This window comes from Dromiciops gliroides, chromosome 5, assembly GCF_019393635.1.
Source record: "Dromiciops gliroides isolate mDroGli1 chromosome 5, mDroGli1.pri, whole genome shotgun sequence".
Lineage (NCBI taxonomy): Eukaryota > Metazoa > Chordata > Mammalia > Microbiotheria > Microbiotheriidae > Dromiciops > Dromiciops gliroides.
The window spans coordinates 117,919,566-117,942,163 of NC_057865.1; the positions used below are offsets into that span (position 1 = coordinate 117,919,566).

Genomic DNA, 22,598 nt, shown 5'->3' on the forward strand with positions numbered 1-22,598 from the left:
ATAAAGACTTTATCTGATCCTTTACCATCCTCCTGCTTTCCCTATACAAACCACTATGTATTTTACATCTCCTATATTTATCTGTGAAGACTTACATTCTTCCTTTCCCACCTGAAAGTATATGCTCTTTGGTTGACAAAGCAAGGCTTTTCTCTCTTTAGTTATCGATCCCCATTGCCCAGTGGGGCTTAATAAATGCTTGTTGATAGATACTGAAAGAACCTCTTAAGTGTCAGTCTTGCCTTTTCTTTGTTAAAAAGCAAAGGTTCATTTCTTTGGTGGGGTGGAAGGTGGAGAGGGGGAGATGTGGCTCAGGGATCCAGAAATGATTGGGTTGTAAAAACAAAGGTCATCCTACTGTGATGGACTATATTCTTCTCACCAATGCAATGGTACAGAAGAGTTCCAGGGAACTCATGATAGAAGAGGATCTCCAAATCCAAGAAAAAAAAAGAAAGAAAGAAAGAACTGTGGAGTATAGATGCTGATTGAACCATATTATTTCTTTTGTTTTGGGTGCTGTTGGTTTTTTTTTTCTTTCTATTTTGAGGTTTTGCATCACTGCTCTGATTCTTTCTCTTGTAACAGGATTAATGCAGAAATAGGATTAATGTTATTATGTGTATATATATGTGTGTGTGTATATATATATCTATATGTATATGTATAGAGATATATATATAACCTATATCAGATTACCTGCTGTCTAGGGGAGGGGGGAGGGAGGGGTGGGAGGGAGAAAAATCCGAAATTGTAAAGCATGTATAAACAAAAGTTGAGAACTAAAAAACTAAATAAATAAAATAAAATAACTGTAAAAAAAAAAACAAAGGTCATCAATAAAAATTTTTGGTTTTGTTTTTGCAGGGCAATGAAGGCTAAGTGACTTGCCCAAGGTCACACAGCTGGTAAGTGTCAAGTGTCTGAGACCGAATTTGAACTCAGGTCCTCCTGAATCCAGGGCCAGTGCTTTATCCACTGTGCCACCTAGCTGCCCCCCCCCCCATCAATAAAATTTAAATAAACCAGCACTGAAGCCACTGGAAAGGTACATCATCTTTATTGTATTAATTTTTAAAAAAAAGTTGAAGCCACATGGTGGCTATCACTACATTCACCTAGTATCTCTCTGCAGGGTAGAAGCAGGGGGAAAAAAAGCAACGAGGGCAGAAACCATGTTTATACAAACCCCCTCCTCCCACTGCTTCACAGACCCAGGAAGAGAGCTCCTTCTGAAAGCCAGCCAGAACAGCGAGCTCTAGTGGCCACTCCATTTTAGAAAGCAAAGATTCTCCCTATTCCTCTCTAGCCCCAGGAAGGGCAATGGCCAGAGAACTCTTCCTGACCTCTCCTGAGATGAGCAAGGCTATCTCTGTACTGGGCCCACTCCCAAGTGAAGGTCCAACTCCCCCTGCTCAAAGAGTTAACCTTTTTTGTGATATGGATCCATTTTTCTAGTGAAACCTGTGGACCCCTTTCTCAGGATAACGTTTTTAAATAATTAAGGGAAATGCTAAATGCCAGTTAGAAGTGAATATAAATGAAATGAAATAAAAACAAAAAGAATTTTTTTTCTCCATCCAAATTCACTGACGTGGATGAAATCCATCCACGGATCTTGGGTTAAGAAACCTTGCCATAAAGGACTGATTATCTCTTCTCCATCTGTCCAGAACAAGAAGGAAAAGCCAAAAGTCAATGAGTTCAAGGTCAGGAAGGCTACTGCTGCACGGGCTGGATGCCAGCCTACAGCTAGATTCCAGGAACACAATCTGATGATGCTTGAGACTGGTTCGAATCACGTTCTTGGGAGAACATCAGCTTTAGGCAAAACTCATCCTAAGTACGGTCTGACAGATTTGGTCGGAAGTAGGCGTTCATGGGCCAGTCCCTTGGGTGGATTAGCGCCGGCTATTTGGCCCCTGCTCGGCCAGTGGCCAGGGAAGGGATGACCTTCTAATAACCCCTCCAAGGACTCTATCAGCCTAACCAAGATGGAGAGGAATGACACCAGTATGCCCAGCAGGTAGAGGTTCAGCAAGTACTTCATGGTGGGAAGGGTCTTCCAGTGAACAGCAAAGAGATGGAATTTGTCTTGGGCCACTGGATCCTTCAGACCCTGGAAAAGAAAGGGCAGTGAGAATTAAGAACCACCCTGGAAGTATTGAACAAGGGCTTCCTAATTTTATTAATGTCTCTTTAGTCATACAAAATGGGGTCTACAGATCCCTTCTCAGGATCGTATTTCTGATTAAAATAAAATAAAATGTAGAGGATTATGAAGGAAACCAATTATATTGATTTGGGGTTTTTTTTTGTTTGTTTTGGGGGGGGTTGGGCGGGCATTGGGGGTTAAGTGACTTGCCCAGGGTCACACAGCTAGTAAGTGTCAAGTGTCTGAGGCCAGATTTGAACTCAGGTCCTCCTGAATCCAGGGCCGGTGCTTTATCCACTGTGCCACCTAGCTGCCCCCAATTATATTGAAATAAAGATGTAATTTTTTCCCATACAAATTCATGGACACCCCTGCCAAAAATCTATTAGGGCCCTTTTTTGGATCCCAGATTAATAACCGCAGATGTAGAGGCTGCAGAAAAGACATCAAAGAAAAAGGTTAATCAAGGGGGGGGGGGGCGGGGAGAGAAGCTAACCTTTGCCCCAGGGGCACAAGGACCATTCACATGTCTATTCTCTGGATCTAGTGAGTCTGAATTCAAGGGCTATTTAGATCATAAAGTGAAAAGAGGGCTTGGGAATTTAACAAACTAATAATCCCTTAATCCTCCATTAAAGTCTTATTTCACTGTGACTCATTTGAACATGGAGGTGAACCTAGATTCTGGAAAGGGACCAGTGCTCGAAGGTACTCAAGAGCAGGGACTTGCCATTCTTTGTACCCCTAGCACTTGGCACAGTGCCTGGCATATGTGTTCTTTTTTTTTATGTATAAGGTATTTTATTTTTTCCGTTACATGTAAAGCATATGTGTTCTTAATAAATACTTGTTGGGGCAGCTAAGTGACAAAGCAGATAGAGCCCTGGTCCTGGAGTTGGGAAGACCTGATTTCAGTCAGGCCTCAGATACTATCTGTGTGACCCTGGGTGAGTCATTTAACCCCGACTGCCTATCCCCTCCAATAAAACTAACTAACTAAATAAATGCTTGTTGACTGACTGGTCAATCTGGAAAGGCCCTGGTTATAGATTATTTAGTTAACTGGACTAATTAATAGTCAATATTTATAAAGTGCTTTATGTTTGTTAAAGTGCTTTATATATGTCATCTCATTTGTTTCTTACAATAACACTGTGAGGTAAACAGTACAGGCAATTCTTGTTATTCCCCAATTTTTTTTCTAAAGGGAAGCATAGATTTAGATACTATTCCAATTACTACTCCTACCACCAACACCACAGTACGGCATGGTAAATGATAGAGGGCCTGCCTTGAAACCAGGAAGACCTAGGTTCAAATCTTGCCTGGGACACATACTAGCTAGATGACCCTGGACAAGTCACTTTACTGCTTGGTACGCTAGAAAGCTCTCCAAGACTACAAGTTGCAGAGAATGTCCTCACCTGTCCTCAAAAAAAGGGTGTTTTCTTATCTAAGAGTTCCCTATCTATACTAGGGAAACCACAGGTTGTATCCCTAGCCCCATACCATCTCTTCCTATTTCTATTGCACTGGAAGGTTTGTTTAGAAAGCATTTTCCTCAACAATCCTGAGGTTGGGACTGCATCTTTATACTCCTTTTTGTAGATAAGGAAACTGCAATTCAGAGATATCATGGTTCCTGGTCACATAGCTAATAAGCCTAAGAGTCTGAGAGACTGATAGAGAGACTGAGCTTCACAACTGGAGTACAAATTCAACTATCTAAAACAAAGATGAAATTTGAACTTGGGACAGAGGAGCACCCCCAACCACTCAGTTTTGGGGAGAAGGAGAGAGGCTAACAAATTGATGGCCACTGTTACTAGGGCAGTGATGTAGTAGGAAGGTGGACTTAACAGTAGTTAGGTAAGCTTCTCAAAGCTCCCCACCCCCATTCGACTCATTAAAGCTTTATTTTGGCTCCTGTCCTAGAAAGGCCCTCATTACTACCTCCCTGTATAGCTGCAATGGCCTCAGGCTGGGGCCAATAAGTGGGAGAGGGACTCAGAAAAAGGGAGGGACAGTGGATCTTCCAGAGTGGAACTGAGGCAGGCTGACATGGCAAAAACCTAGGCCTCAATACTAGACCGAATAATGATCAAGAAATCCAAGATTCTCTGGGAGGAAAATTATAACGATGTTTTTAAAAAAGAAAAGAAACAATACAATAAAAATTTGTTAAATTTTTAAAAATCCATTTATAAACTATATTATTTCTTTCCTCCCAGAACTACACAAAAATTCACACAGTAGGAAAATGTCAGCACCAGCATAACTGTAGAAGCCTGAAGCTTCCCCAGCTGGACCAGAAATGGGTACAGACCAAACTCAAATTAATGATTCCCCAAGACAGCAAGAAATAGGACAAAAATCAAAAGACTGAAAAAAGAAAGAGAAGTAAATATGAGACGGTTATAAAAACTAACCAGTAAAACAAGTCAAGAAGAAACTTTAAGAGTCATTGAGTTCCATGAAAAACAAGATTAAAAAAAGATAAAAGCCTGGGCACTTTATTTCAAGGTATATTACTCCTTCCCACCCCCCCACCCCCCAAAATACGGTGGGGGCAGTAGAAACAGGTTTTTTTAATGCACATTTGAAAACTGAAGGAAGATCAGAAGGAAGCACAGATAAGCAGGGCAGCTTTGAAAGTAACATGGGAAGGGGCAGCTAGGTGGTGTAGTGGATAGAGTACCAGCCCTGGAGTCAGGAGGACCTGAGTTCAAATCTGGCCTCAGACACTTGACACTTACTAGCTGTGTGACCCTGGGCAAGTCACTTAACCCTGTTGGCCTCAGTTTCCTCATCTGGAGAATGAGCTAGAGAAAGGAAATGGCAAACCGCTTCAGTATCTTTGCCCAAAAAAACCCCAAAGGGGTCAAAGAAATGTAGGACATGACTGGAAAAAACAACAATAATGATTGAACAACTCTATCACAAAAACTGTCCCCACCCAAATTGCCACCATTCTCTTCCCATGAGCCATGTGACCCTGGAGGAATAACTTGAGATTCTCAGTTTCCTCATCTAACAAATGGAGATAATTATTCCTTTCTCAAAAAAAAAAGGTGGTTGTTTTGAAGATCAAATGATACAGCCTATATAAAAAGTATTTTGGGGGCAGCTAGGTGGCGTAGTGGACAGAGCACCAGCCCTGGATTCAGGAGGACCTGAGTTCAAATTCAGCCTCAGACACTTAACACTTACTAGCTGTGTGACCCTGGGCAACTCACTTAACCTCAACTGCCTCACCAAAAAAAAAAAAAAAAAAAAAAAGCATTTTGCAAGCCTTAAAGGATTTCTGGGGCAGTGGTAAGAGAAGTGGATTGGAAGTCAGAGGACATGGATTCAAGTCTCAGCTCTGCAGTTTACTACTTCTGGAGCCCTAATCATGTATTTCACTCCTCCGGGCTGTGTAAAGTTAGGAGATTGGATTCTAAGGTCCTTCTAGCTTTATATCTATAGAGCACAATTACTGGACATAGTCCAGTTTCTTCCTCTCTCACTCCAAAAAATGTTCTAGTGTCATGTTAGCCCTAATGCATGCACCTCGTGTAACTTAACTTGGCTTCTTCACTCAATCTGGTGGCATGGTCACAATCCATCCACCTGAGGCCTAGCACAATTATTAGATGTCTATGAACCATGAGATGTGGTATGGTAACCTTTCCATAACATTTCCAGGTGTCATCATGGACACAACTAAATTTGGCCTTGATCCAGACATATAGTGGTAAAAAGTGTTAGTAATGTCATAACTGTCTCAATTTTGTATTGCATATGGATGAGTATCCTCTAAAGGGGTGATTCCAATATGCTGTGTGTATATATATAAAGTTTAAACTTGTTTTGTATATTTTGAAGAACTTTCATTGTTTAATTTGAACATTTTGGGGCAATGCTATGCTAAAGATTAATAAAAATCCAGCAGTTCCAGAGACAACCAGAATCCAGGGACAGCCAGAATCCAGACCAGAGTCCAGTTCCCCTGATGACATCTCAACACTCCTTCGAAGACAAGATTTTAAGGACTTTAAATGGACATTTTTGTTTTTCCTTCTGTTAATATATACATCATCTGTAATATGTATTTTCCCTTTCCTATATTGTTATTAGTATATTGTTTGTTAGCACTGGTTATGATATTGTTATTTTTTAAAATGTCTTTATTGTTTATTATTTATTGTTCTATCAAGGAAACACCCCATGTTTCTTGAAGAAACAAAAGGGGGAATGTAAGGAATTAATTGTTATTTGAGGTTTTTAATGCATCGGTGCACACTGGCCTGGGGCTCCGTGGCGCTGGTACCTCATGTCATCACCACTTGCCGATGCCTACATGGGCCTGGCAAAATTGTAATGATTGGAAGCCTAGTGAGGACAGTCATGTGACTGTCAGAGCGGCCATCCAATTGGCTGGGGGCTGGGGGGTTTCTGGGATTGGGGGAGGAAAATTCACCATTCTAGCTGGATGCTGGAAGGCGACAGGAGCTCTGCTGTATATTCTCAGCTGATTCCTGGGCGGTGGTATTTCTTCAGGTTGTATAATTTCCCTTTCTCCATTTTATTTCCTTTCCCTTGATCCTACTGATCCTGTTTGTGTTTGTGGTTTTTTTTAGGTTCGTTCTTGTTAAAATAAATCCTATTCTGTTTTGAGGGAGGCTGCCGGTCTCCTTCCTTGCCCCAATATTATGGCAAGCTGCTTAGCTAACACTCCCCAATTAAAAATTGGTCCCCACATATCTCCGATCCTTTTGCTCATTCTGATAAAGTTCCCACTCCAAGACCTCTTTGTCGTTAAGTCTTCTCTAATCAGTCAGTAAAACATTCTATACCTCTCACATTAATAACAGAAGCAGCTCGATGGTTCAGTGGATAGAGCACTGGACGTGAAATGAGGGAAAACATGAGTTCAAATCCAGCCTCAGACACTTAATTAGCTGTCTGACCACAGACAAGCCACTTAAACAGTCTGCCTCAATTTTCTCAACTGTAAGATGGGGATAATAAGAGCGCCCACCCTGCAGAGATGTTAGGAGGATGAAATGAGATCATATTTGTAAAAAGCTTAGCACAGTGCCTGGCACATGGTAAACACGTCAAATTATGGTTGTTCCCTTCTGTAAGCAGCTAAAATTAGCCTGGGGCACCCCAAATGGGCTGCCCCTCCCCCAGTGCAACTGCTCTCCCCAAAACTGCCCCAGGAGCATAAGCTCCACACCCTGCTCAGAGGGCCTCAGGCTCGACAGGTTTTTCGGCACAGGGGCTTAGTGCCCCGGCCTGCCTTGGGCCTGGCCCTGGGGGTGCCAATGAATTAGCTTGGCGTTCATGGGCAGCAGACTCCAGGTTTCTGAGAGAAAGAAGGATTATATAGCCTGGGGGGTAGAGACGTAGAGGAGGTAGTGAAGAGTAGCAGTGGTGGGTAGAAGGACTGAGAAAGGAGATGGAGAGGGATGCTACCGGAGAAAGGGGCTCCACTGAGTGAAGTGAGGTTGTTCAGTAAGGGGGAGAGGAGAAGGGCAGCAGTTGCAGGGAGGACTGAGAAAGGAGATGCAGCTTGGGGGTTGTAAGCTCAGGCGGAGGGAACGGCAGCCACACCCACAGGCGAGAGGCGAGCGACTGAGATTCCACGGCAGCAGAGAGAAAGTTAAAACGCAGTCAGGTCATATTTTTCTTTGTATTTACCTCTAAGTTTATTCTCATAAATAAACCCTATTTTGTGTTTAATTGAAAAATGGCTTTTGCTTATCAGTCTGGGAGAAGCAGTTGGAGGATTTTTTAAATAGCCCTTACAGACTGGCTTAGGCAGCTAATAGCCAGCTATAGCTTTACCAGCTATAGTTTCACACACAGCCAGCCAACTAGGATTTTACAGATTAGGTAAGCAGTTAATTTTTTTTTTTCATTTCCCTTAATAACAGCTAGCATTTATGTCACTGGATCAGGAAGACTCATCTTCCTTTGTTCAAATCAGGCCTCAGACACTTACTAGCCGTGTGTTCCTTGACAAGTCACTTAACTCTGTTTGCCTCAGGTTCCTCATCTGGAAGAAGTAAAGGAAGGAAGGAAGGAAGACCACAAAGATAATACTGGTCATAGGCTTTAGTTAAAGCCAGTTTAGGTGGTAGACTTTCAAGCAACCTAATAGTAGTAGTTATTTGGGTGCATGAGTGTTGGTTTAGCTAATTAGTAAAATCGATTTCCTTTCTAAGGCTCTAAGAGTCTATCTCCTCTACCATAGTATAGGCTCTGGGAAGGTACAAAACATCTTTTAATCCTTTTATCCTTCAGCAGGACCTAGCAGGTGGATGGTTTTCCAATAAATAACCAGAGCCTTGGAGTCAGGAGGCAGCCTCTAGTTCTCTCAGGGAGATAAATCACCTCCATTTCCCCTGTACAATGGTAATATTATCCCTTCTACCTGGCTTGGGTTCCCATTAAAGACAAAGTCTGAAAAGTACTATAAAAATATGTTCCATTGTAACTACAAAGTCAGTAGCTACCTATAAATATAAATATTGATCAATATCACTTTATCCTTAGAAAACACTTTACTTGGGACAGCTAGGTGGCGCAGTGGATACAGTGCTGGCCCTGGAGTCAGGAGGACCTGAGTTCAAATCTGACCTCAGACACTTAACACTTAAGTAGCTGTGTGACCCTGGACAAGTCACTTAACCTCAATTGTCTCCCCCCCCCAAAAAAAAGAAAAGAAAACACATTACTTGAGACCCCTAACTTGCTAAGCCATTAAGATCAGATAATGTGGGGCAGCTAGGTGTCACAGTGGATGAAGCACCAGCCCTGGATTCAGGGGAACCTGAGTTCAAATCCAGCCTCAAACCCTTGATGCTTACAAGCTGTGTGACCCTGGGCAAGTCACTTAACCCTCATTGCCCAGCAAAAGAAAGAATACCAGACTTAACACCACTAAGCCTAAATTTTATTAGCTGTAAAACAGAGATACCACAATAGTTTGTTATGAAGAAAAAGGTTCATCAAGTGCCATAAAATGTGAATTATTTCCCACTCCTTAAGAGGTTAGGACACAGGGGGCAGCTAGGTGGCACAGTAGATAAAGCACTGGCCCTGGATTCAGGAAGACCTGAGTTCAAATCCCCTCAGATACTAGCTGTGTGGCCTTGGGCAAGTCACTTAACCCCCATAGTCCCGCAAAAAAAAAAAAAAAAGGAAAAAGAGGTTAGGACACAGAAGTTTTGTCGGTTTTTTTTTAATCTATCCCTAATTCCTTTACTAAAACCTAGAGACCCAACAACAGTACAACCCCACTTAAGTCTCCAGAATGGAGATAGTTGAGACCCAACAAACCTCTCCTAATTCTTAAAGCAGCCACCATCGGTTAAAGGAAGAAATCCTAGCTCTTAAATGACATTACATCCAGGCACTATGGGGCTTGCTCCTGGCTAGAGGCAGTCAAGTGGCACAGTTGGCCTGGAGTCAGGAAAACCTGAATTCAAATATAGTTTCTGACACTTACAAGCTGTGTGACCCTGAGCAAGTCACTTTATCTATCGGCCTCGGTTTCCCCAACTGTAAAATGAAAATAATCAAAACAAAAACCTACCACCCACCTCACAGGGTTGTGAAGATCAAATGAGATGATGTTTGTAAAGCTGTTAGCACATAGTAGGGCTTAATAAATCGCTTGTTCCTTTCCCTAAAAAATTTCACCATATGCCTTTTTTTTTAAGGGCAGAAGTTGGCAATTGTTTAAGCAAAAAGCTTTTGGGAACAGAAAGAGACCCCCACCCCCCGCGAGGTGGGAGAGAAGGGTCACGGATTCGGACTCGGAAGCCCGAAGTTCTTTCTCTTACTTATCTATAAAGTGAACAAAGTGGACTAAGTGAGGTTTCCTCGAGCTGTCTTAACTCAACGCACAGGCTGGAGCCCGCGACCACATGGACCTTATCTCCACGTCCTCATCCCCGCTGGGAGTCCTCCGGAAGAAGTAGATAGGCCTTCCCCAGGCAAGCAGCACGGAGAGAAGGGAAGGGTGGTTCCACCAGCCCAAAGCCCATCCCCGAGTCAAGGAGGAGCAGAAGCAGACCCGGGGCGCAGATCGGGAAAACGTGGCTTGGCAAGATGGGGGCGGGGTGGCCGTTCGGTCCCGGCCTGGGCCCCCTGATTTCGCTAGCTGTTAGGTACTTACCGCAAAATGGAAGAGCAACTAGAGATGGGTGACGATCGGAGGTTGCGGGACGTGAGCTCCGATCCAAGGAGTTCCGGCAGCAGCGAACAGTGCCTGCAAGGAATTTCACCGCGTTCCCGACCCAGAACGAAGCAGATTTATAGCTTCCAAGGTCTGGCCGCGCCCCTTAAAGGGACAGCACGGGTTTATAGCTACACTGCTGGTTCGAGCCTAGATGGAGAGGTGTTTGCTAGAGCAGCTAGAAGGAAGGGGCGGGGAGGGGGAGAGAGGAAGGGGAGGAAGCCCCTAGCCCGCGGTCGTTTTTCCTGGGCCACTGAGATTAGATGACTGCCGGGAGGAGGGAGTTTACAGAGAGAGAAAACGGGCGAAAGAGACAAAAACAGAAACTGACAGAAGAGACAGTGACCGAGGGAAGTGGATGAACAGAGTCAGAGATAGAGAGACAGGAGAGACAATGATAGAGGGAGTCAGAGAAACAGAAACAAGAGATGGCGTTCCCTTCCAGTTTAAGGAAATTGAGGCACAGCCTGGCAAGGGGCCTAGTGTGTCTTAACTTAACATCTACTGAAGAAAGAGAAGGGGGTCGAGAAAGGTGTGATCCTTCCGCGCTGATTCCTAAGGAACCCTATTACTCTGCTCGAGTCTATTCTGCTTACTTAGTTAACTTTTTATGTCGTGTTTTAGGGTTTCTAGATCAACTAACGTATAATTCTCGGATCACCCTTCTTCCAAAGCCCAGCTCAGGTCCCAGCCTTACCTTTTTGGAAAGTAAGTCTCTCTGTACCTCCCTGTATCTCTGTCTCTCTCTGTCTGTGTTTCTGTTTCTGTCTGTCTCTCCCCTCCCCCGCCCCCAAATATTCCTCTGGCACTTTCTCCTGGCTTATTCGCCACCACTTTTCATTATACTCTTAGAACCTAAGATTCTAGACTGCTGGCTTTCTCTTCTCTTTACCTTTGTATATCCAGGGCCATGTTTTGGTAAACGTTTGTTGAAATGAATCCCCTCTGAATTGCTCTGACACTTAATCTGGCGTCATGTCAGACCCTTCTTGGCAAAGATGACTGGAGTGGTTTGCCATTTCTTTCTCCAGCTTATTTGACAGATGAGGAAACTGAGGCCGACAGGGTTAAGTGACTGACTCAGGGTCACACAATTGGGAAGTGTCTGAGGCCAGATTTGAACTCAGGAAGATGAGCCTTCCTGATTCTAGGCCCCTCACTGTATCCCACTTCAGGGCCTTGCTACCCCTGATACAGCATTTCCACAATTTTTTCCTGATCATTGGGAGTAGGGATAGCTTTAAAAGCTGGGGAGAAATCAGAAAAAGCTTCATGTAGTACTTGAGATGCGCTTCAAAGGAAACAAGGGATTCTAAGAGGCAGATTGAAGTGGGGAAGTCAAGGTAAGGAGACCTCTCTGAGCTAGATTTAGGTATGGAAAGGACCGTAGAGGTCCTTGAGCCTGATCCAGTCCTTTTTAAGGATAAGGAAACAAGCTCAGAAAGCCTGATTTGCCCAGGCTCACACAGCTAGCCAGTGTCTGAGGCAGAGTTCAAACTGGGTCTTTCTGACTTCTGGTCTCTCACCTCTACCCACACTACACAGTGTTGCCTTTCATCTGTAAAATGCAAAGCTTGAGCTCTGGCCTCCAAGGTCCCTTCCAACTCTGTAAATCTATGATTCCTGCCAGGTTTTCATCAAACCTCTGTCTATAGACTTCCAGTGATGATATTTTCACTACCTCCCACAAAAGGACCATCACCATTTTACAGATAGGGAAACTGAGGCAAACAGGGTTAAGTGACTTGTCAAAGTGACCTGCTTCGGTTTAAGGAATTATTCAGAAGAGTCCAGATTCACACCCCAGTTTTCTGACTCCAAAACCATCATTCTTTTAACTTATGCACTCCCTAGTTACCTTCCTCTGAGGCACCATTGTCTTCTTTTTCTTCTTCTTCTTTTTTTTTTTATGCAGGGCAATGGGGCTTAAGTGATTTGCCCACGGTCACACAGCTAGTAAGTGTCAAGTGTCTCAGGCTGGATTTGAACTCAGTACTCCTGAATCCAGGGCTGGTGCTTTATCCACTGCACCACCTAGCTGCCCCACCATTGTCTTCTAATAAGGCTGAGGGTTCTCCAAAACCCTGCCACTGAAATGGAGGCCCTGGTCTAACCCATAAAGCCAGGAAAGCATCAAATTCTCCCTGGCGCAGGTTGTGTGTCTATAATCTGAGGACCCATCCAGCTGAACTAGGAAAGTTTCAGAGTATCCCCAGTGGGTCTTTCATATATTACTAGGGCCCCGGGATTCTTATCCCTTCTCAGATAATACTAAGATATTTACATAATGATAGAGCCTACATAAACAAACTCTTGGGAGGAGCGTCTTTCATGTTTAAGTGTTTAAAGGGATCCAGAGAGCAAAGAGTTTAAGAACTGCTAGATCCTTAAGGACCTTTCCAGCCTGAGATTTTATGGAACTGCTTGGGAACACATGCAGAGTAGGATAAATCCTAATCTAGAGAATTCATCCAGAAATAAAGCTTGTTTGTTACACTATTCTATGGCTCTGCTCCCACCAGTCCTCAGAAGGGAGGATGCCTGGGAGTATTCATAACTTGGTTTGAGGCTAGTCACTGCAGTAACAGGCCTGGGGGTAGGGAGAATCCCAATTAACTGCTTCTCAACCTTTCCCCTACTTCTCTGTACTCAGTATTATCAGACTGGGGAGGAGGCAGAGAGAGGGGGTTGGGAGATGGAATGAGGGAGAGGAATAGAGCTGAGGGGTTCCAGAAAAGAGGTTGAAGTTTTAGAGCCGATGTTTTCCTACTTTCTCCTGATTTTCCCACTGTTCTCCTCCTCAGCGTCCCTTCTTTGCTCATGGTCAGGCCTAGATTGTGTAATTTAAAATGACAATATTACCTAAGTTAATTTACTTATTGAATTCCATATTAATCAAACTACTTTATTGCTTCTTTATCACTAGCTCTCCAGAGCTAGAAAAAATAATAATAATTGAGTCCATCCAAAGGAACAAAGGTCAAGAATCTTAAGAGAAATAATGAAGTGGAATAGAAAGGATCCTAAAAGAATTCTTTTGCTCCATATCCGCATCTCTCCTTTCGAGTTTTTGAGGTCCTATTATGTATATGGGGACATTTTTTAAAATATAGGTGACATTTATAAGTATATATTCTTTTTTTGTGTGTGAGGCAATTGGGGTTAAGTGACTTGCCCAGGGTCACACAGCTAGTAAGTGTCCTGACTCCAAGGCCGGTGCTCTATCCACTGCGCCACCTAGCTGCCCCCTATATTCTTTTTATAAGAAGACATCTTCCTGAGTTCAAATCTGGTCTCAGACACTTCCTAGCTGTTCGACCCTGAGGGAGTCACTTAACACTATTTGTCTCAGTTTCCTCATCTGTAAAATGAGCTGGAGGAGGAAACGGTAAACCAGTCTGGTATCTTTGCCAAGAAAACCCCCAAATGGAGTCATGAAGAGTTGACATGATTGAAACGACTAAACAACAAATTCTTTTTACTGTTTAAACTTCCTCCCTTTCCCTAGTATCCTCAAAAACCATCCCATGTAACAAAGAATTTTTCTTTAAGAACAAAAGGAAGAGAAAAAGAAGCTGAAAACTGGACTTCCCAAAGTCCAGGGGAAGGGGACACAAAGGGAGGAAACTTCTTTGCACATCTCTTCTCCCATCCATCACAATGAGATTTGTAAATTCTTTGAGGATGGGATGTCTTTTGCCTCTTTTTGAACCCTCTGTACTTAGTGAAGTAGCCGAGCTGGATTTGATTGATCAAATTGATTATGAGGTGTCCCAAAAGAATGAAAAGACTCACTGACTCAGTTTCCTAAGTTCAATGAGAATACTGTGAGGCCACAGGGAGAATGCCATAGGAGAAAAGAAAAGGTATCTCAAATAGGGGGAAGAAAGATAGTTATATTTATAGTAAGAAAAAGTAGGTTATCTCCTCATTATCCTAATCTCCTCCTTAAGGAGGTAGAGGAGAAGGCTTATCCTAATTTGGAATTCTTGGGGTCCTAAGACAAACACCCCCCCCCGTGGGTACTTTTTTTCCTTTGAGGTGTGTTTTTGGGGTTTACGAGTCATAAGATGAACCTAAGGACACGTTTGTCCTTTTCTGTCCATGTTCATAAAGACATACTTAAACTTGTCAAAGCCAGAGGGTCTCTGTGTTTTTGGTATCTCTACTTTAAGATCTGGTTTCTAGGTCTCCTGTCATCTAGGAATATTAATGGTTAATGGTTCCTTGATAGCTTCCCTAAGCTTCTGGTTGATAGGGACTTGAACCCTCTTGGTTACAGTACTGTTGATATGAACACAAACCTTAATTTCTCTGTTAACCCTTTTAGGTACTATTGATCTTAGGTTATCTGTTAACTCCTTTTAGTTACAGTTGATAGTTTATCTATTAGCCCCTTTTAGAGCTTGACATCTTAGGTTGTCTGTTAACCCTTTTTAGTCTCCTCCATCACTTAGCACAGTGCCTAGCACCTACTAGGAGCTTAATAAATATTTATTGAATGACACAGTTAAATGAATATCTGAGTCAAGATTCTAACCCAGATCTTCTTGACTCCAAGTCCAGCCAAGTCTTGCCTACTTCACAAAGTCTTGTCTACTGGGCTACCTAGCTGTCCAGGTACAGTGGGGAAAGCACTGGAGTTAGATATTGTTGAGTCATTTCAGTCCTGTCTCACTCTTCATGATCCCTTCTGGGGTTTTCTATTTTCTTCTCCAGCTCATTTGACAGATAAGGAAGCTGAGGCAAACAGGGTTAAGTGACTTGTCCAGGATCACACAGCTAGTAAGTATCTGAGGCTAGATTTGAACTCAGGAAGAGGAGTCTTCCTGACTAGAGTCAGATGACCCAACTTCAAATCCTTACTCTGTTGTGGAAATGTAGTGGGACCCCAAGAAACCTAAAGATTCCAACCCCCAAGGCCAAGAAAAAACAACTCTGTCTCCTATCTCAGGAATAAGATGTGGCAGAGCAGGAGCCTGGTACACTGATTCGCAATGCCAAGGTCTGTACAGGTCATGCAGGATATGGATGGATGCTGCATACTGATACCCCATTATTCAAAGATCCCCTCCCAGTTATCTGGCCCTTTCCAGTTTTTTTCATTTCCTCTTGCTTTGTAATTTGTTTTGTAAACATACAATAGACCCGGTCTTCTCTTACTCCAGGGGGACAGTTTTCTATAGTGATCTGTCCTCCAACCATATATTCCTCTCTCCTAATAAATCTTTTTCTTTTACAAGATTCGTGATGAGCCTCCAATTCTTTGGGTGAGCTAGTCCCCCGAGCCAGGTTGCAAGTCCCCCCAACAACTCTACCTGATGCCAAGATTCTTTTTTTTAGTGTTTTTTTTTTAAGTGAGACAATTAGGGTTAAGTGACTTGCCCAGGGTCACACAGCTAGTAATTGTTAAGTGTCTGAGGCCAGATTTGAACTCAGGTCCTCCTGACTCCAGGGCCAGTGCGCTATCCACTGCGCCACCTAGCTGCCCCTGATGCCAAGATTCTAAAGCAGCATATACATTTCAAATTGGCTTGTACAGACACTAAGTTAATTGCTTTACTAGTTTAGAACAGGGAGAGAGTACTGTGGGATAGAGTAGTCAGGGAAGGGCTTCATGCAGTACGTGCCATTTAAGCTGGGCTAAATATACCCAAGCAGTCCCTATAGTACAAGGGAATTGCTGAGGGGGAAGGGGGGGGGGGGAAGGGAGGAAGAGGGGGAATGGTACATTTGTGTATTCCAGGGGCAGATTACAGGATGAGGGCAAAAGATAGACATAGGGGACCTTCATTCAAGTTTTACTTAGGCATGTGGGCATAAACTGTCAGATTTCATCTAGGGAAGTGGACATAAACTTTCCACCTCTGGCAACGAATTTCCCCAAAGAAAAACAGAACCCTATTATATATCATCATGGCACAGTGCAAAGACTCTCAGATGTAGGGAGACCTCCACCTGGAATCCTGCTTGTCACTGACTCCCCCCTGACCCTACACACCAGGACAAATCATCACTTTCCTGGGCCCCACTTTCCTAATCTGTAAAAATGGGAGGGATTGGAGCAATCTGCTGACTTCTAAAATCCCCATCAGCTCTAAAGCTAGGATCCGATGATTTGAATTAGTCTAATAAGCAAAGCAGCCTGCCTGTCCAACAGCCGACTTCACGTTATCTCCAAAGCCCTACTCTCAGACACACCTCCCCATGCTCCTTGTCCCAGAAACAGGGACGAGCCTCAGGCAAAACTGAAGTAACCTCACTGACTCACAGTCCTCCCTTAGTTCTGCCGAACTCAAGGTACCCTAACCTGTCCCAGGGTTGTCCCATTCCTTTAGGGCCTTACTGAGTGTAATGAAGAATATCAGTTTTAAAGCTTTAAGACCTTGAGAGAAAATGTGGTATCTCCTTTGAATCTCAGAGACACCTCTTGAGGTAGAGATACAGATACTTTGGTGACATAGGTTTGGTGAACATAGGTTCAAATCCCAGCCCTGTAACCTATGTGACTTTTAGCAAGTTAATATACCTCTCTGGGCCTCAGTTTCCTCCTCATCCTATAAAATGAGAGGCTAGGAACTCTCTGATTCTTCTGGCTCTTAAATGATTTCTTGTTCCATAGGTGAGAAAACTCAGGTGGAGAGAAGCTAAGTGATTCGTGTAGGGTCACACAATTAATAAATAGGGATTCAAACCCAAGACATCTGACTTGACACCATATCTGACTATGTCAACTATCAACCTGTGTGATCTTGGACAAGTCACTTCATTTTAGTAAGTTAGTAAATTTAGTAAATGTCCCCTTCTAGATCACAAAGGGCTGGTGAAGTGGATAGAGTGCCTGGCCTGGAGTCAGGAAGATTCATTTTCTTGAATTCAAATCTGGCCTCAGACACTGACCTTAAGGAAGTCACTTAACCCTGTTTGCCTCAGTTTCCTCTTCTGTAAAATGAGCTGGAGAAAGAAATGGCAAACTGCTCCGTTATCTTTGCCAAGAAAACCCCAAACGGGATCATGAAGAGTCTGAACAACAACAAAACACGTGAAGGGGTTGGCAAGGTGGGTCCCAAATTCCCTCACTTCATTGTAGAGGTGAGGCACTCTGGGTGTGGAATGCTGACTTATGCTGACACTGTTGATATGTTGGTTAGTTTTGCGGAATTACTGGTTTTCTCTTTTTAAATCTTTGTTATGTCAGATGCACACTGGTTATATAAGGATATAATGTGTATATATATGTGTGTGTGTGTATACATATGAGAAAGTGTTCACTTTCATGAGCTAGAGCATATATAAAAACAAAAAGCATTAATAGAAGTAAGGTAATTTTTTATTAAACCTGAAGGGGTTGGAGTAGACAATCTCTAATCTTTCCAGCTCTGACTTTCTTTGGTTCTACTTTATAGGGTGCTAGCTAGTTAATCTGACAACCAATCTGTATTACAGTTTATCTTGTGCTTATTTGAGAAGTAAGTTATTCCTTCTTTCCCTTTATCACCTCAAGTCATTTTATTCCTGCTTTCTGAAGACTCTAAAATTAGCCTCACCTGAGATGTTCCTCCATTTGCACCCTCTCTACCACACTATAATTGCCTCAGATGACTGGGGAGAGATCCAAGATTTGGTAACTGGAAGGCAACTCAGAAGACTACAGAGATCTTTCTAATCAATCGTACTGGCTTATCGTGGTCTATGAGACTCTCCCCAGCTGGGGACAAATGAGAGGCATAAACTAGTAGGGGAATTGCTCAGTTAGATTTCTACCTGGTCTGCTTCAGCGTCAACTGAGTATGAGTCAGAGGCATGGTCACTGATGATACTAACTTACCAGCACTGTTTTCGGGTAAATCATGCCCTCCCTGGGTCAAATAGGTTACGTGACTACTCTATAGACCTGGAGATGAGATGAGGGACTCACAAATTTTCCTTTGAGCTCTGTCCCTGACTCATAGTGTGGCTCTGAGATGATCTCTCGATTAGCCATGACCAGGTATTTTTGTTTTTCATAGTTGTTTTGCTTTGCTTCATTTTTTTTTTGGAGGTATATCAGAAAGCACATTTGAAATAAGAGTTCCTGGATTCAAATCTAGACCTTGCCACTTATTCCCTGTGTGACACTGGGCAAGCTCCCTTCACCTCTCTGGGCCTCAGTTTCTTCATGTATAAAATGAGAAGGTTGCACTAGATCATCACTATCTTTAGTTACTTCCAGTTCTAAATCCTTAGATGCCATCACCTTTGAGGGAAAGGGTCTTCTTGGGTGTGCCAGCCATGTAGAGAACGGGGAGGGGGGGAGGGGGGAATGAGGAAACAGGGGCTGCCCTCTGGTGTGAGATGGGTGGGGGAGTTCACAAGGACACCCTTTGTTTCCTGAATGATTCACTAGAGGACACTAACCCTACCTAGACTTCCTGAAGAGTCACAGGCCCTGACACAGTCTCTTACTTAGAAACTCCTAGTGTCCCATGAACTTGAACTTAATAAATACAAGAAGAGCCACAGACCTAGACCACAGAACAACCCCAGGCATTAATTTATAGAGTAACAGAGCCACATCTATAGTAAGAGTCCCACCTATACAGTCATCCACAAGCACAGAGACATTCCTAACAACAATTACAAAACCAACCACATGAATAAACATAGCATTTTAGGGCTTATAAGGTACTTTTCTCACAACTCTGTAGAGCAGGTATTTTAAGTGTTATTATCCCCCTCATAGATGAGGAAACTAGGGTTCTGGAGATGAAGAAATTTGCCCATTGCCACACAGTTGTGTTGGACCTGGGACCCAAACGCAGGAAGTAATTATTTTCTGTCTTTTTTTTTTTTAAAGTATAAGGGCCCCTTTGCTAAAATTTAAAAAAAAAAGGAGGAAGAGGTAGACTTGCACATGACAGTATTTATACTTTTATTGGGAAAGTACACAATGACAAAATGCTGCTTTGAATTCAGCAATGCTTCTAAAGGAAATAGTATGTATTCTATTAATTAACTATTATGTTATGTGAATTTATTGTATTTATTATAATATTGTATTTTTAATAATATTTGTATTTTATTAACAATAACAACATCTATATATATTTGAAAAATAGTTATAGACATGTGCTTGAGAGATATTATTTGGTTAGTAGACATCAAGAATGTTTGCTTATTGGGGCAGTTGGTGGTGCAGTGGATAAAGCAGTAGCTCTGGATTCAGAAGGACCTGAGTTCAAATCCAGCCTCAGACACCTGACACTCACTAGCTGTGTGACCCTGGGAAAGTCACTTAATCCTCATTGTCTTGCAAAAAAAAAAAAAGTTCCTCCTAAGAATGTTTGCTTATTTATTATACTGTCATTTAATGAGAGATTTCCCTTCATAGTAATTCTGTAGCTGCCCAAGGATTGGGAGCCACAGTATTCCAATAATGTACATAAAAGAAGAGGTTGAACGAGATAACCTCCCAAACCTCTTCTAGCTGTTAATCGATGACAGATTATGTCATGCCCTTAGCCGCACCTGTACAAAGAGGCCCAAAGGAAAAACAGCCTATACTTTATCCAGGGGATCAGGCCCATTGGCCTCTCTACCGCTGCTGCTCTTGCAATGACAAAGGCTGGAGAACTTGCTGGGGGAAAGAGAAGTCAGGTTCTTTCTTCAAGACTGGATGCTCATTCTCCTTCAGAATCTTCCCCTCCATACAGCAGCTCCTTCTTTTCTTGTCTAGGGAGAGGAGGTAAGCAGGTCACCCCTAACCCTTAGATCTTCTTGTCTTCAAAACTGAGCCACAGAGTTGGGCAGTTGGAGTGTTTGGGCCTCAGCTATTTAAGGGCAGAGATCTTTTCCAACATGGAGGCTGAGTTGGGGTTGGGGCTGGGGAAAAGAAGAGTCAGAAGTGAATGTTCTTATAAGAATAAACAGAGACTCGAATTTCTGAATCTCCAAAGAGAACCTCCTACCTTTGTTCCAAGATTGAATGAGGCCAACCTCCCGTGTCTTTTTGACACTCAGCTGTCATCCACAAATGTTCAGTGAGCATTGTTGTAGAGGGATATCGAACTTGTATGATTTGGGAGAGAGGCCTTTCCTGTCCCTATTCTCAAGTTCAAGGTTTATTACAAATAAATGAAGAGAAAGCATATAATATTTCAACTATAAATGATAATGTATCTTTTGGGGGAAATAAATGATATTTTAAATAAAAACGGAAATTTTATTTGTTGACCAAAAAAACCAAAAACCAAACCCCAAACAAATACATGAAGAGACAAGATAGAAAGCCAAAAAAAAATCTTAGGACTGGAAGAGACCTTAGATTATTTAGTTCAGTCTTATCATTTTATAGAGATCAATGAAGATTTAACACAGTAGATAAATCATTGAACAAAACAGGTCCTAGTTTACAATTATGACTGTAAAAAATCATAAATATAAGTCAAGCGTGATTATACTATTCTGGTTCTATGTGTCCCACAAAGCTGTAATCAGTCTACAAACATGAGGTGAGTAAAACAAAGTCTTCTTCCTCATGTCCTTCCAAGACTCTATGTTCAAATTGCACTTTGCTATTAGAGAATGATAGATTGACCATGGGCAGTAGACAAAGAAGTTACTGTCCCCTGGGATTAAAGACCAGGAGAACAGGTAGGATGGTGACTCTGTTGTCAGTACGGAAGAGGAGGATTCAGGTGGCATCACATGACTGTGGCATTTTCTATTCCATAGCTTCCAGCTTGTTCTTGTGGTTCAGCGGCTTCCATTGTGTCCGACTCTTCTTGACCCCATTTGGAGTCTTCTTGGTAGAGATCCCGGAGTGGTTTGCCATTTCCTTCTCCAGCTCATTTTACAGATGAGGAAACTGAGGCAAACAGGGTTCAATGACTTGTCCAGGGTCACATAGCTAGCAAGTATCTGAGGCTAGATTTGAATTCATCTTCTGACTCCAGGCCTCACACTTTATCCACTGTGCCACCTGGCTGTCCAGCCTGTACTTAACTAGGTAATATTTTGCCTTCATGGAAAACAGAATAGGCTGGATGGCAAACAGTGTCATTTGAAAAGCAATTTACTCAAAGGGATGCCCATCAATTGAGGAATGGCTAAGCAAGCTGTGTTATCTGATGGTGATGGAATGTTATTGTGCTATAAGAAATGACAAGCAGGATGACTTCAGAAAGGCCTGGAAAGACTTGTATGAACTGATGTATAGTGAAGTAAGGAGAACCAAGAGAACATTGTGCACTGAGACAGCAATATTGTTTGATAAAGAATGGTGAATGACCTGACTATTCTCAACAATACAATCATCCAAGACAATCCCAAAGGACTATACTATCCATTTTCAAAGAAAGAACTGATATTGATAGAACACAGAATAAGGCGTGCTATTTTTCACTTTCATGTTCTTTCTTTTATTCAAGTTTTCTTGTACAAAATGCCAAATATGGTCATGTTTTACATAATCATATATGTATAACCCATATATGATTGTTTGCCATCTCAGGGAGCGGGGAGGGGAAGGAGGGAAGGAGGGATAAAAATTGGAACCCAAAACTATAAATAAAAATGTTTATTACTTTAAAAAAAGCAATTTATTTCTCTGGACCTCAACTGTCTCACTTGTAAAATGGGAACAATAATATTTTTATTACCTTCTTCACAGAGCTGTTGTAAGAAAAGCACTTATAGGGGCAGCTAGGTGGCACAGCGGATAGAGCACCAGCCCTGGAGTCAGGAGGACCTGAGTTCAAATCCGACCTCAGACACTTGACACTTGCTAGCTGTGTGACCTTAGGCAAGTCACTTAACCCCAACTGCCTCACTTAAAAAAAAAACCAAAGCACTTATAAATCTCAAAGGGCTATAGAAGTGTGACTTATTACGACTTCTACTAATATCTTCTTTACTCTCTGAAATTCCCATCATTAGAAACAAACCACTGAATTATGGCCTTGCTTCCAGAAAGCCCCTGTTAAATGGCACAGCTAGCTGTGTGACTCTGGGCAAGTCACTCAACATATATAGAGCAGTGAGCCTGTAGTAAGGAAGATCTAACTTCAGATCTGTCCTCAGACACTTAGTAGTTTTGTATGACCAGGGCAAATCATTTGACCTTTGTTTGCCTTAATCCACTGGAAAAGGAAATGGCAAATCACTCCAGTATCTTTGCCAAGAAAAACTCTTGGGCAGCATAAGTAAGGTCCACCGGGTCACAAAGCATTG

General features: G+C 42.5%; 1 protein-coding gene across 1 annotated transcript; it reads right to left on the minus strand.

The window, feature by feature from the left end:
- Positions 1-1,038: 1,038 nt before the first annotated feature.
- Positions 1,039-10,507, minus strand: HILPDA (hypoxia inducible lipid droplet associated). Its single transcript, XM_043965258.1, has 2 exons — positions 10,329-10,507; positions 1,039-2,119 (listed from the first exon to the last, which is right to left on the minus strand). The coding sequence occupies exon 2, from the start codon at positions 2,048-2,050 to the stop codon at positions 1,835-1,837; it is 216 nt and encodes a 71-aa protein (XP_043821193.1). The 5' UTR covers positions 2,051-2,119; positions 10,329-10,507; the 3' UTR covers positions 1,039-1,834.
- Positions 10,508-22,598: the final 12,091 nt, after the last annotated feature.

What these genes read in the sequence shown, in the direction of transcription:
- HILPDA (XM_043965258.1), bottom strand. Translation starts at nt 2,050, where the DNA reads ATGAAGTACTTGCTGAACCTCTACCTGCTGGGCATACTGGTGTCATTC.